The sequence below is a fragment of the Lampetra fluviatilis genome, chromosome 68 (assembly GCF_964198595.1).
Source record: "Lampetra fluviatilis chromosome 68, kcLamFluv1.1, whole genome shotgun sequence".
Lineage (NCBI taxonomy): Eukaryota > Metazoa > Chordata > Hyperoartia > Petromyzontiformes > Petromyzontidae > Lampetra > Lampetra fluviatilis.
The window spans coordinates 6,422,303-6,436,665 of NC_136342.1; the positions used below are offsets into that span (position 1 = coordinate 6,422,303).

A 14,363-nucleotide genomic window follows, 5' to 3' on the forward strand; every position below is an offset into this window, starting at 1 on the left:
TGGACGCGCGCGCCGGGAGTGACAGATGACGGGGCGGCGCGGAGTGAGTGGTGAGGCACGATGAGATGTGGGAAATGAGGATCGTAGCCAGCGCCCGGCGATTGGTCGAATAAGTGGGTGCTCGCAGCGACGTCCGCAGGTGGGGTATAAAGGGGGACGCGCGAGAGCACTCGGGGAGAGTTACCCAGTTGAAGACCCGAAGACGGAGCTGAAGACCTAGTGCATCCGAGTAGCTCAGTGGCGTTAGTCGCCGAGTAGCTAAGTGGATGTTGGTCATCCGAGTAGCTCAGAGGCGTTAGTCGCCGAGTAGCTAAGTGGATGTTGGTCATCCGAGTAGCTCAGTGGCGTTAGTCGCCGAGTAGCTAAGTGGATGTTGGTCATCCGAGTAGCTCAGTGGGCGTTAGTCGCCAAGTAGCTAAGTGGGTGTTTGTCACCCGAGTACTAAGTGGATGTTGGTCATCCGAGTAGCTCAGTGGCGTTAGTCGCCGAGTAGCTAAGAGGATGTTGGTCATCCGAGTAGCTCAGTGGGCGTTAGTCGCCAAGTAGCTAAGTGGGTGTTTGTCACCCGAGTACTAAGTGGATGTTGGTCATCCGAGTAGCTCAGTGGGCGTTAGTCGCCAAGTAGCTAAGTGGGTGTTTGTCACCCGAGATACAAAGTAGGTGTTAGTCACCTGTAACCAAGTTTGATAAAATAAAGAGTGTGTTACCCGTGAAGTCGTCTCCCGCCGAGTTACTACATTACACATTTAATATTCATTATATCAGACCCTGCCACGTGACAAAACCACTTTAAATGCACCCAATCTCATCAAAACTGGAAGATAACCAGGATTGTCCCTGGATAATGTTTGGATGGGCGACTACTGGTCATTAAAAACAGGTGTTATAGGTTGCAATGCTACACTGTGGGCAACAAAGTGCAATTTACAGTACAGTACACCATTGTACTGTACTATGGTGCCAAATCTGTGGCCCCTGCCATCACCGACCTGCATTGTCCCACGGGGTGAAATATGGCAAAGCAGCTCCAATAGCGTGGGGAGACCTTCATCGAGTGTGGTTGTTGTTGAGGTTGCGCTGGTTACAAGCTGTGAGGGGATGCCTGAGGCTCCGGCGTGAACCCTGTGTCAGCGTGAGCCTCTCTCTTTGTGCTGCAGGATCAAAGAGAATGGCTTCAGTGAGAAGAAGATGAATGAGATGAAGTTAAAATGGACTCACAGAAGAGACCTGAATATTTAGATTTAAGCTGAGAGGCGACGCTGACGCTGCAGCAGACGGAGCTGCCCCACACGCGACTCACACAGCAGTCCGGCTCATTTCACTCCCGGGGCTCTGATCGCCGAAAGACGAGCGGGAGCCCTGTGAGCTCCACATGGAGCCGAGGGTGAATGTGGCTTCATGATACTGGAAATTATGGTGATGATGATGATGATGACTATGATGATGTGTACGTTTGTTTATGACCATGTGATATAGGGGAGCAGTGTTGGGGGATATAGGGGAGGAGTTGAAGGGGGATGTAGGGGAGGGGTGATGGGGGAGGTAGGAGGAGGTGGAGGGAGGATGGATTTTAAAAGCTCTGGCAGCTCGCCCTGGTTTCACTCCGAGTCCGAATGTTTTGCATGGATGTGTGTACACAGGGGGTGTATACACATAGTCGTACACATTTCCTTGTCTCTTTATGTATAAGTCCAATTAGCCACCCTATATCTGTTTTATATTTATGTATTTTTATATCCGTTATTGCGCTATGATTGGTCTAAAAATAATCTGTTCAGGCCAAGTTGCGCTACAGGGAATGTATTAATGAATATGTTTGTGCAATACTGTCGATTTCTCGCATGTAAGTTTTGCTCTTGATTTATCTTTGCTTCATTGCTATAATGTATTTGTTTTGCTTTTGTAATTTTGGTATCCCAGGTCACGCTGCAAATGAGGCTATCCAAGTCACCTTAAAAAAACCTTGTTAAATCAATAAACTTGCTATATCTATCTTTATGTATACATATCTATATGAACGTATTGGCCGTACAGCGGTACACGGTATAAAAAAGCACATTTTTCGCAATAATTATTTTATTTGCGGGGTGATGTTGCATCAAAATCAGTTATCGTGATGTCGAAGCAGTCATAAGACGAATGTTATGAACAGCTGAACACGAAGTTTCCCAGTTTGTTGTCGTTTCACACCCAACCTGATGACGATTGGCTCCATGTTTTGACTTGTGCCTTCCACAGATTTGACTCGTGCCCTTAACTTGCTCGGATGATTAGGATTAGGTTATGGTTAGAGAAATACGAACTCTGACCTTTCATGAACCATTCTGCCTATATTGGAAGATATTGTTCTTAAATAGCATTTGGTTGTTCACGACAGATTTATATTTTACCCTCATTTATTGTTGCCATTACAATTGTAATAAACGACTTCTACCACTTGTTGTGACTTGCGTCTTTCTTTATTAGTTGCGACTGCTTGGCTTCACACCCTCTCCCCAGATGGTCTCTCTCTCTTTTTCACACCGTGGCACGCGCTCGCTGCTTCTCTCGCCCTCACGTTCCCCGCACCCCACTTCGTGGTGGTGTCGGAGACCACTCGCCCACTGTCCGCGAGGCTGCCACATGGTTGACGAGGCAGAGGAGACGCAGTCCGAACCCTGAGTCCCCCTCTCGCCTCCCCTTATATCTCTCCCGGCGGAGCGAAGCCCCACCTCTAACCATGCCCCCCTCAGAACCTTCCCGATGGTTCCCGCATACCCCCGCGAGCTCCGCCCGTGAACTTCGGCCCAGATGGAACCCAGAGCCCTGATTTGCTATCGCCGATGAGGCAACGCCTATGCAGCCTTCTGTCACCCGTCGGTGTGCTCTCTCATTACACAATAACCATAACGCTAACGATCTCAAAGCTCTACTTTTCATACTATCCATCAGCGGTTCAAGACGACAACGAAGATGATGCTCCAGTGCCACCCCAGGCTCGTAAGGCAACGCAATGAAGCTGCTGTTGCTCCAGGTGCTCGCCCTCCTGGTCGGCCCAACAAAATTGCGTGCCCCGGACCCAAATCAATGGTAAAGATTGACCTTTTTCTTACAAGTCTCAGTGGACTGAATACACCTTCGAATCGCATCAAACTTGACAACAGGGTCAATTAACGACCGATAAAATAGATTTGCTGATTAAAATATAGATTTCAGACTTATTAGGATCGGTGTGTTATGCCGTGCACCGCCAATATGTCCATATACAGAATGTACTCATTTTACAACACTTGCCTTAATTGCCTGTTATTGCTGTTATGTGGATATTTGAATATATTCAGCCTTCAATGGGTACCCGTTGCTGTATGTAAACATAAACATTGGGGAGACAAAGGTGACTGAGCATCTTCCTGGCCATTCCACACTCTCGTGTGCCTTGTCAGCCTGATTAGGTGCTCAAGACCTGTATTTTCCCCAACAGCCTCTGTAGGCTACATCGGGGGATCTGTGTATGTTTGCCTTGTGTGTGGTTTTTGCGTTCATGGGAGATTTATGTTGTACTCATGTGTGGGGGACAACCGTGTTGTATGTGGTGATGGTATGGTAAAATGCGGGAAAACAGAAGAAAGAGACTCACTCCCAATGTCTCCTACTCTTCCGCCTCCCATAATCGAACGTGCTGAGTGGTTGTCTCACATCACTCACTGCTCTTGCTTGTCATGCATTCGAAAGTCTCACATGGACTACGTACTGAAGAATACAATTTCAGTGTAACTCACAAGATGAAGTCTCCTGGTTACTCATGCGGCGTTGCTTTGTACATTTTAAAACATTAAATGTTTTTTGTCATTGTACTCCATGCTATCATCGATTGTGCTAACGGCATCACGAGACTGATAAATATAATTAATCTGTTTGGAAATCTTACGGAGCAGCGTGATCCTTTTTGATAATCATTGGCCCACACAAATGCCTTCAAGTTACATTAAGGCCCAGGCACAGACCCATAAACTCACGTACAGCTCCACAGACTCACATTGAGATAGAAAGACTCTTACAGGGACAGACTAACGGAGATACAGACTCACACTCATCTAGTCGTACAGGTGTAGTGGGCTGAATTGAGGTCCACGCTCAAACCTGGAGGCAGCACATTTATTCCGGACCCAACGGGGTAACGACACGGGATTTTGATACATAACCACACACGGGATGCTGATGAAGGGTGGTGACCACCACATTGAACTACATAACCATACAGGGGAATACTATATAATCGGCCAGGTCAGCTAACATGCTGCCTGGCTCCCGATGGCTTGTCCGATGCCCGAAGATCGAAGACCGAAGACTTGGCTGGCGGATTCCATTCTCAAGGACAGCCGCACCTGCTTCCCCGCACCGGGTCACGTGCCCTCTCGGGTTCACCAAAAGCGCCATGTCCTTGCCCGCCCTATCTCTCACCATTGCCAGGGCTATTCCCCCTAGATAACCCTTCCATGGCATCCACACCCTTGGTGCTAGAGAAAGGCTCCGCCCCTACACTCAGAGGTGTAAAAAGTACTCAAAAATGTTACTCAAATGAAAGTACAAGTACTAAGGGAAAATTTTTCTCAATTAAAAGTAAAAGTATCTGGCTGGAATCTTACTTGAGTAAAAGTAAAAAAGTACCACATTAAAATTGTACTTGAGTATTAAAAAAGTAAAAGTAACAGCAAGAATGAAAACTAGAGATTCTTTTTTCAGCTTTTAATCTCAAAAAACATTAAATGAAATGCATACAATGTTTTATCCTGCTTTAGAACTGTTTGTATTTAATTATCAAACTATAAGTCTATCTAATGCCAGTATGCAACATGCTACTCAAAGTTGTAAAACCTCAGATTTAACTTAAGCAGAAGCTGATTTTCAAAATTGTGAGTGTCAAGCCTAGCTCTTTTGGGGCTGAAAAGCAATCCTGCAGTGCTGAAAAGCCTCTCACAGGCAGCCGATGCAGGAAGAGGTGTATTAGTCTTGATAAAGAGGCTGCAAATAGCAGGGAACGTGAGCAGAGACTCCCTGGTGTCTGAAACACAGGCCAGATATCCATCCAACTCTTTGCTGGCTTCATGTGTTGTCGGTTTCAAAGAAGCAAAAATCTTCATCATCAGATGAACTGTTGGCCAATTCTTTATTGTGGTCCAAAGGCTCCAGATGCACTCTGATGTAGTCCATGCCTCCAAGCAGAGTGAGCAGACACAAACAAAGGTTTGGTTGAGGGGCTTCTGACTGGGAACAAATTTTATGGATTTTGTCATTAACTACATTTACGTGCAGTCATCTACATCTAAATGTCTAAAATCATGAAAATACCTTATTTTAGTGTAATAATCCTTCAGGAGACGGCTTCGGAATCGGTCCTTTTTATTTTCACTTCACGATACACCTTGCTCACTCACTCTCCGTTGCTGGCAGACAACGGAGAGAGGACAGACCACCCACTAAGTCCCCGCCGCGCACGTGGCAACCCCCGGCCCCGTCCGCGCGTGACCCTGCTCTCCTGCTCCAGTCTGCTCCCGATCGTTCTCCTCCCCTCGCTCTTAACACCTTCATCACGTGGTTCCCCCAGCCAATCATCCATGGACAGCTCCGACCATTCTCGATGGTTCCCTGTCAATCCCGGGACCACGCCCCTCATCCGGCTCCCCATTAGCTGGGGCCCCGGATGGCTAAGCCCATCCCCCTGATGGCCTGTCATGATGACGCATGGGCCATGGTCCCTATCTCAACCCTTATTGGCTACAAGCAAGACCGGCAAGCCAATCCCCACGTGAACCCTCTGTGGCTGTTATTACATTAGCATAAATTCTAACAGCATTTCCAAGCCACATATGATACGAGAGTTTTGTTTCAAGAAATACTGAGGGATAACTACAACCTGCTGCAAGAATACTATACATCAATATTCATATTGAGATCACAGCCAAGGATCGGATCATAATATTCCTAAAAAGTGCAAACAAATAAAAAATATTGGTATGGCTCAAATGTTGCCCAGATTAGAATTCGTCAAGTGTATGTTGCTTGCATTTATTTACCTCGTTTTATGATGGTTTCATCATTTGTCCAAGAGGTCCGAAATTTAGGGAGAAGGATGGCAGCTGCGATGATCTCATGATCTTCAAACATATGCTTGAATCGTGTTTTGATTCCTTGTTGTAGGGCATCCACAAGTGGGTCACAGTACCTGAGAGAATGGTGGAGTCGCTGAAGTTTCAAGCTTAACTGATGGACACTAGGCAGCAGCCACCCCAGCTGTGTATTCGTTTCCGCTTGCAAGATGTCGAGTACTTTTGCAACTGGACGCATTGTGTTGGCCCACTCTGTCAAGAACAGCATTTCTGCTGGATTAAACCTACAGGAGAAATCGGCATAATCAACGAGTATACAACAACAACAACCCACATTTGTTTACATAAATAGAGGGGAAAAACCCTTACATTGGAACCTCAAGATAGGTGCATATATCCCTAAGTGCGCCTTCTCCTGCTTCTTTGCAAATTTGAAGAATTCTGTCAACAGCCATAAAAGTTGAATTCCACCGCATTTGGTTTGGCCTGATTTCTGCTTCAACAGCTTCAGCTGCTAGAGCTGATCGGCTGCTTTTATTCCATAAAGCTTGGCATTTGCCAAAGACAGATGTGTAGAGTTTCTTGTAGTGTTCATTTGAGAGAGCTTTTTGGGCATCAACGCTTGAGACTAGGTTAAGTAAGTGACAGGCACACTTTTGATGTTTTGGTAGCTGGAATTCGAAGCCATCGTCTTGGTCCAGGACTCGAGAGGCATCTTGGAATTCCACACCATCACTTCCCTCACCACAGCCTTCAGAATCAGTATCATCACTTTCACACCTTCTTGCCTCAGTCTCGATATCATTGTTTTCCACACCAAAAACTCTGAAAGCCTTCAGAAAGTTGGAACCACTGTCTGTGGTTGTGCAAACAACCTTGTCACGTATTTCAACCGGTCGATCAGGTGTCCTCCCCTTCCAGCTCTATGGGGGGGGGGGGAATGCGTGCGGGTGTGTTCATGTGAGGTGAGGTGAGGGGGACGAGGGGTTGGCTCCGTCGCTTGGTGGTGGTGAGGTCGGGGATGGGATGCCTGCCGAACGGCTTCGTGGCGGCGGCATCACAGTTACACCAATGAATGACTTTCTACGTGCAGTCCAACAATCCGTTGTGGTTGCAATCCATTCAACTTCACTCATGGCAGCAGTCACTTTCTGTTTCATGATCAGAGCAGCTTCAGCTATCTTGGAGCGTAAAGTAGGCCTTGTAATGACAGAAATGCCAGGCTGCAGTGTACTAATCAGCTCTTTAAATGATGGCAGATCAACAGTGCTGAAAGGATGAAGTCCTTGAATGATGTACCTTAATATAGCTTTGTTCACAGTGACTGGAGACACATGTTTGACTGGGAAAACTGAGTCAACTTTCAGTTGCTTACTGCTGGAAGCATGGGTGGAGGTCCCGATCTTTCTCTTCTGTGCTGTCAATTTAGAGTAGTTTTTGAGGTGATTTGGGTGTAACAATTACACATGCACTCTCTGATTACAGCATTAATAAAACTGACATTTGCATCCAATTGCACACTTTATAATGTTAAATACTTGTTGATTTTAGAAATACAGTAGCATTTAGTGACTATCAAACATTAATTTTATTTCTGATTATATTGACAAAAACACAGGACTGTAAGGCTGACATGACAGGGTGAATTGATTTCATTACATTATTTTTGACGGTAACACTTTACAATAAGGTTCGTTAGTTAACTACATTAGTTAACATGAACTAATAATGAACTGCACATATACAGCATTTATTAATCTTTGTTCATGTTAATTTCAACATTTACTAATACTTTATTAAAATCTTGTTAACATTAGTTCATGCACTGTGAACTAACATGAACAAACAATGAACAGCTGTATTTCTATTAACTAACGTTAACAAAGATTAACAGATACAGTAACAAATGTATTGCTCATGGTTAGTTAATGCTAGTTAATACATTAACTAATGAACCTTATTGTAAAGTGTTACCGTTTTGACAATACAACATGATGTTTGGTAATTATTAAAAATAAAAATGTCTCGCTTGGTTTTCTTGTGTTGTGCATGAATTCAAACACAATGAGAGCACGGAACGATAATGATGATTCAAAGCAATACTGCTATAGGCGCCAAATTTCCCGTGGACCTAACGTTACCATAGCAAATAATTTACAATTACAAATGCATTTTAGCATTTTATTACGTGAGCCTTATATTGTCAATCGCATGCATTAGTGAAAATAGGCCTTCTACACATATAAAAGGCGCGCCGTCAAGGTCAAAACATGCACACGCAAAAAAAACTATCAGTAAAACAAAATACTTAACGTACTTACCTCAATATGCTTCCTTAAGTTTGATGGCGGACTTTTGAAGGCCGATATTTCCCTATTAAGCGGGAGACAAAGGACACATTTCATCTTGAATGAATCCTTATTAATACCACTAAAAGAAAAGAATTCGCTAAGATACGGCCACGGGTGCTCTTGATCCTGTGGCTGATTTTGGACTGTGCTCGCAGCTGACTCACGTTCTTCCTCCATTTTCTTCCACTGATTGACTGTTATAATTTCTCTAATTTCTAGATCAAGGTGCTGTGCATTGTGGTAATAGATGTGACATGACGTCACTTCCAAAGGACCAATGAACATGTCTGACCAATTTCATGCACTTAGGTTTTTTCGGTAAAGTCACGTAGGTAAAACATTAAAATTAATAAAAGTAAAATAAAATAAAAATCACGACGTTTCGGAGGCAACACAAGCTTCCGTCTTCAGGTGGAACCGTCACAGCCACGACAGCTGTATCAAGTAGTCACAAACCGTACCTCTCCATAACAAAGGCTCACCCTCTTAAGCCTCACCTTACCATATGAATAAAAAGTGTGCCGTACTTGGCCCTTCCCCCCTCTCCAACCATTATATATACGGAGTGGTAGCTCTTGCAATCTCTCATTTACTTGATACAGCTGTCGTGGCTGTGACGGTTCCACCTGACGACGGAAGCTTGTGTTGCCTCCGAAACGTCGTGATTTTTATTTTATTTTACTTTTATTAATTTCAATGTTTTACCTACGTGACTTTACCGAAAAAATCTAAGAATATGAATCCTTGCAGTCACGAAAGCTTCAAATCTAGAATCAATTTCATGTAATGTGAAAACGATTTTCATAGGCAGAATAAATAACATTTAAATTAAACTGGGCATCAGCGCAATTCAATTGGTTTGGTAATAGCAAGGGAAAATAGAATGAAGTGATCTCCAAAAAATAAGTACTTTTTGACTGTAAATAAAATTGTAAGGAGTAAAAAGTACTTTTTTTCAAAAAAAATGTAATTAAGTAAAAGTATTGATTTTTATTCGTACTCAAGTAGAGTAAAAATCCCCAAAAATAATACTTAAGTACAGTAATCAAGTAAAATGACTCAAGTACTTTACACCTCTGCCTACACTACCATTCTTCACTTGGTACTGTTGCTGCCCTATAGTGATGCCTTTTATGTCAATACACAGGGATGCTGAGACGACTCACAAAGAGACTCCTAGAATAACACAGAGCCACAAAATTACAAAGGCACCCAGAGACTCACACAGAGCCACTCCTGCACTAGCCCCGCCTACTCTACCACCAGCGACGTCCACTCTCCCGTTAGCCCGCCCTCTCCTGCAATCGCCACGTCCACTTCGCCACAAGCCCCGCCCACCCCCACGAGGCCTGCCTACTTTTTCAGTAACTCTGCCCACTTCACCACCTAGCCATGCCCACTTTGCAACGAGCCCCGCCCATTCCACCACGAGCCATGCCTACTCCCAACATTAGCCCCACTCACTCTATCACTTGTCCCGCCCACTCCTCCAGTAGCCCCACTCCTGATTCATGCTCTGATCTTTATCCCTCTGGGATACTGTAATTTTCTTCTTACTGGTCTCCCTACCTCTGCCCTCATTCCCCTCCAACAAAATCAAACTGCTTCTGAACGAGTTATTTTCTATCTCCCCTTTAAGTTTCACACTTCGCCTGTACTTCAACTCCACTGGGTTCCTGTTTACTACCGCTGTCTTTTCAAATACCTGAAGCTCGTCTTTAAAACTCTCCATGACTTTTCCCAACCTTATCTCGCCTCTAATTTCCATTAATGTCCCCTCTTGCCCTCTTCAATTCCAATGTTCTCTCTGTCTCTCTCAGTCACTTCTCCCTGTGTCCAATCCTGTTTACGGTCCTTCTCCCTCGCACTGGAATCAACTTTCCTTCCATTCCTCTCTTAAAGCCTCCCCTCTTCTCCATTGGCCATTCTCTTCATCTTCCCTCCCCTCCTTCCAGTCCTGTGATCCCTAAGTACCCTATATAGCTCTAACTCATTTCGCAATCCTTGCATGGCCCTGCCATCGATATAATTCAATTTTGTCACTGCAATGTTTGAGCAATGTCAACTGCCATGAATGTAGGCACTTTATACACATGTAGTGACATAAAATGGGCCACTAGGGCCCGTAGCGCTGATTACTTGCAGAGAGGGGGATTTGTGGGAGTAGCAGCCCGGTCTGCCAGTGGGGCACGTGATAGGCCGGGGAAAGAGATGTAGGGTAAAGGTGACGAAAGAGACACGTGAGGTGAAGCCGGGAACCTTCTGGTAAGTTCCAGAAGGGGGCGTGGCCGAGGGCGGAACCAGGCCACGCTGGGGGGATAAAAAGGAGGCCCCAACTCAGGGTCGGGGCTGTCTTCTGGAATAGAACCCGTCGTGCTACGCAAGTCTTCATTCTCGTCTTCACCTTCTTGGCGTTGTTGGTGAGGCAGTGTGCCAGCTGTCCTGACCTGAGTATAGTTATCCCCTGTTTCCTGTGATGGCTAGAATAAATGAGAGTGCCTCTTCCTATTAGTGTCTCTGAACTGATTCACTACAAATATAAATTAGATACATTTTCGAATGTGAGAGTGTGATTGAGATAGTGTTTTATCGTGAGAGTCAGTGTGTGAGTGACATTTTAAGAGTAACATTAACTTTATCGAGTATAGAAAACACATACTTCACGTGTAAGTCAATGGGCCTTGTGACGCCAGCGCACCGAATAAGGGCCATTGCAATCTGCAGCCGATAGAGGGTTCAGGGAGATAGAGTAAAAGTGCAGCGAGTGTAACAATGTGCAGCTGGACCTGGAGGTAAAGGAGAGTGTTGACTATTCACAAGGTGCATTTGGAATGAGACGCTTGGCCTTTGACACGGTTATCATCACTCCTCGACTCGCCGACCTTCATCCCCACTCACCATTGTCGTCAACTAATTTTACCCCCCCCCGGTCTCTCCCACTCTGCCCCCTCTGCCGCGAAATGGTGCCTGATACAGGGAACCAGGAGCTCCTACTGGGGGTCCCTATCCCTGGACCAAACAATCTCCTCCTAGCTCACCACTCACCACCTCCACACACTCTCCTTTTGGCTCTCCCCTCTCACCTCACCACTCACCATCTCCAGCACTCTTATCCTAGCTTCCCTTCACAACTCACCACTCACCACCTCCACTCACTATTCTCCTATCTCTCCCCTCGCCCCTCACCACCCACCACCTCCACTTACTCACCTATCTCTTCCCTCACCACTCACCACCTCCACGCACACCCCTTCTCCCCTCTCAACTCACCAACTCACCACCTTCATGCAATCTCATCCTAGCTTTACCCTGTTACCTCACCAGTCACCACCTCCACCCACTCTCCTCCTGGCTCTCCCCTCACCACTCACCACTCAGCAACTCAACCACTCTCCTCCTTGCTCTCACCTCACCACTCACCACCTCCATGCACTCTCCCCTTGCTCTCCCTTCTCACTTCACCATTTCCACTCACTCTACTAATAGCTCTCCCCTCACCAATCAACACCTCACCACTCCTCCTAAATCTCTCCTTCACCTCACCACTCACCACCTCCACCCACTCTCCTCACCACTCACCATCTTCCACCACTCTACTCTTAGCTCTCCCCTCTCACCTCACCACTCACTACCTCCACGCACTCTCTTCCTTGCTCTCCCCTCTCACCTCACCACTCACCACACACTCACCTCCTAGCTCTCCCCCACTCATCATCTCACCCACTCTCCTCCTTTCTCTCACCTCGCCACTCACCACCTCCACGCACTCTCCTCCTAGCTCTCCCCTCTCACCTCACCACTCACCACACACTAACCTCCTAGCTCTCCCCCACTCATCATCTCACCCACTCTCCTCCTTGCTCTCACCTCACCACTCACCACCTCCACGCACTCTACTCATAGCTCTCCCCTCACCACTCACCACCTCCACACACTCTCCTCCTTGCTCTACACTTTCACCTCTACCACTCTACTCCTAGATCTCCCCTCTCACCTCACCGCTCCCAAACTTCACACATTCTCCTCCTAGCTCTCACCTCACCACTCACCACCTCCACCCACTCTCCTCACCACTCACCATCTTCCACCAGTCTACTCCTAGCTCTCCCCTCTCACCTCACCACTCACTACCTCCACGCACTCTCTTCCTTGCTCTCCCCTCTCACCTCACCACTCACCACACACTCACCTCCTAGCTCTCCCCCACTCATCATCTCACCCACTCTCCTCCGTTCTCTCACCTCACCACTCACCACCTCCACGCACTCTCCTCCTAGCTCTCCCCTCTCACCTCACCACTCACCACACACTAACCTCCTAGCTCTCCCCCACTCATCATCTCACCCACTTTCCTCCTTGCTCTCACCTCACCACTCACCACCTCCACGCACTCTACTCATAGCTCTCCCCTCACCACTCACCACCTCCACACACTCTCCTCCTTGCTCTACCCTCTCACCTCTAACACTCTAATCCTAGAGCTCCCCTCTCACCTCACCGCTCCCAAACTTCACACACTCTCCTCCTAGCTCTCACCTCACCACTAACCACCTCCACCCACTCTCCTCACCACTCACCATCTACCACCAGTCTACTCCTAGCTCTCCCCTCTCACCTCACCACCTCCACGCACACTCCTCCTTCCTCTCCCCTCTCACCTCATCACTCACCACCTCCACGCACTCTCCTCCTAGCTCTCTTCTCACCACTCACCACCTCCACGCATTCTTCTCCTAGCTCTCCCCTCACCACTCACCACCTCCACGCACTCTTCTCATAGCTCTCCACTCACCACTCAGCAACTCACCACCTTCATGCAATCTCCTCCTAGCTTTACCCTGTTACCTCACCATTCACCACCTCCACGCACTCTCCTCCTAGCTCTCACCTCACCACTCAGCATCTCCACCACTCTACTCCTAGCTCTCCACTCACCACTCACCACCTCCATGCACTCTCCGCCTTGCTCTCACCTCACCACTCACCACCTCCACCCACTCTCCTCACCACTCACCATCTTCCACCACTCTACTCCTAGCTCTTCACTCTCACCTCACTTCTCACCAACTCCACGTACTATCCTCCTAGCTCCCCCCTCACCACTCACCACCTCAACGCAATTTCCTCCTAGCTCTCCACTCTCACCTCATCACTCACCACCTCCACGTACTCTACTCCTACCTCTCCAGGCTATGTGCACGTTAAGGCGACGTGAAGTGTCAAATGCCAACTTGCTGTCCTTTAGCTACCCGGCGCTCTGCTCTTCGTGATCGTTGATCCTCTGCCCTCTGTCATTGCTGGAGGGCGACTGCCTCCAACTGCCCACTATCAGCGTCCTTACTGAGCCTCATCCACAGAGGCCGATCTTGACATCGCTAGTAGGAGTTATTGGTAAGTCCACTCAGCTCCACCTCCTCTTGTACCACATAACTCCATCTCTTCTCTATCCCGTTCCGCACCCATTTAGCGCCCTCTCTCTGGCCGAACAAAAACTGTTTCGGCATGCGATGGCTGGGCATGCAGACGACATGACTCAGCCTCACTCACCCACCTACTAATTAATCCACCCACTCACTAATCCACAAAAGCAACCGCCTTTCACCACTAAGTGGCTGGCACAAGGTTGCTGAACAGACCCAGCAGGTGCCACAGGTTAACTGACTGAGATGACTGACAGATGCACAAACTGTGCTCCCGGAGACACGGGGACAGACGGAGACACGGGGAGACGTGGAGACAAACGGGGACACATTGAGATCAGGGGACACATGGGTACACACGGGGACACGTGAGTACACACCCAGGGACATATAGCCTTGATACAGTGGTTGTGTAGTTGGTGTAAGTGTTAACATTAATGTGCTGTGGTGATTAACGTTATGTTTGTTGTGGTGGTTAAGTTGTGGTGTATGTGGTGGTTGTGGTT

The 14,363-nt window shown here is 47.1% G+C and overlaps 1 protein-coding gene across 1 annotated transcript in view; it reads left to right on the forward strand.

The window, feature by feature from the left end:
- LOC144952549 (NACHT, LRR and PYD domains-containing protein 3-like) overlaps window positions 1-1,321 on the forward strand; it is a 98,656-nt gene extending 97,335 nt beyond the window's left edge. Inside the window, exon 9 of the mRNA XM_078883001.1 lies at window positions 1,158-1,321. Within this exon, the coding sequence (XP_078739127.1) occupies window positions 1,158-1,239 (82 nt within the window). The 3' untranslated portion in view covers window positions 1,240-1,321. The remainder of the gene's footprint in view (window positions 1-1,157) is intronic.
- The last annotated feature ends 13,042 nt before the right edge of the window (window positions 1,322-14,363 follow it).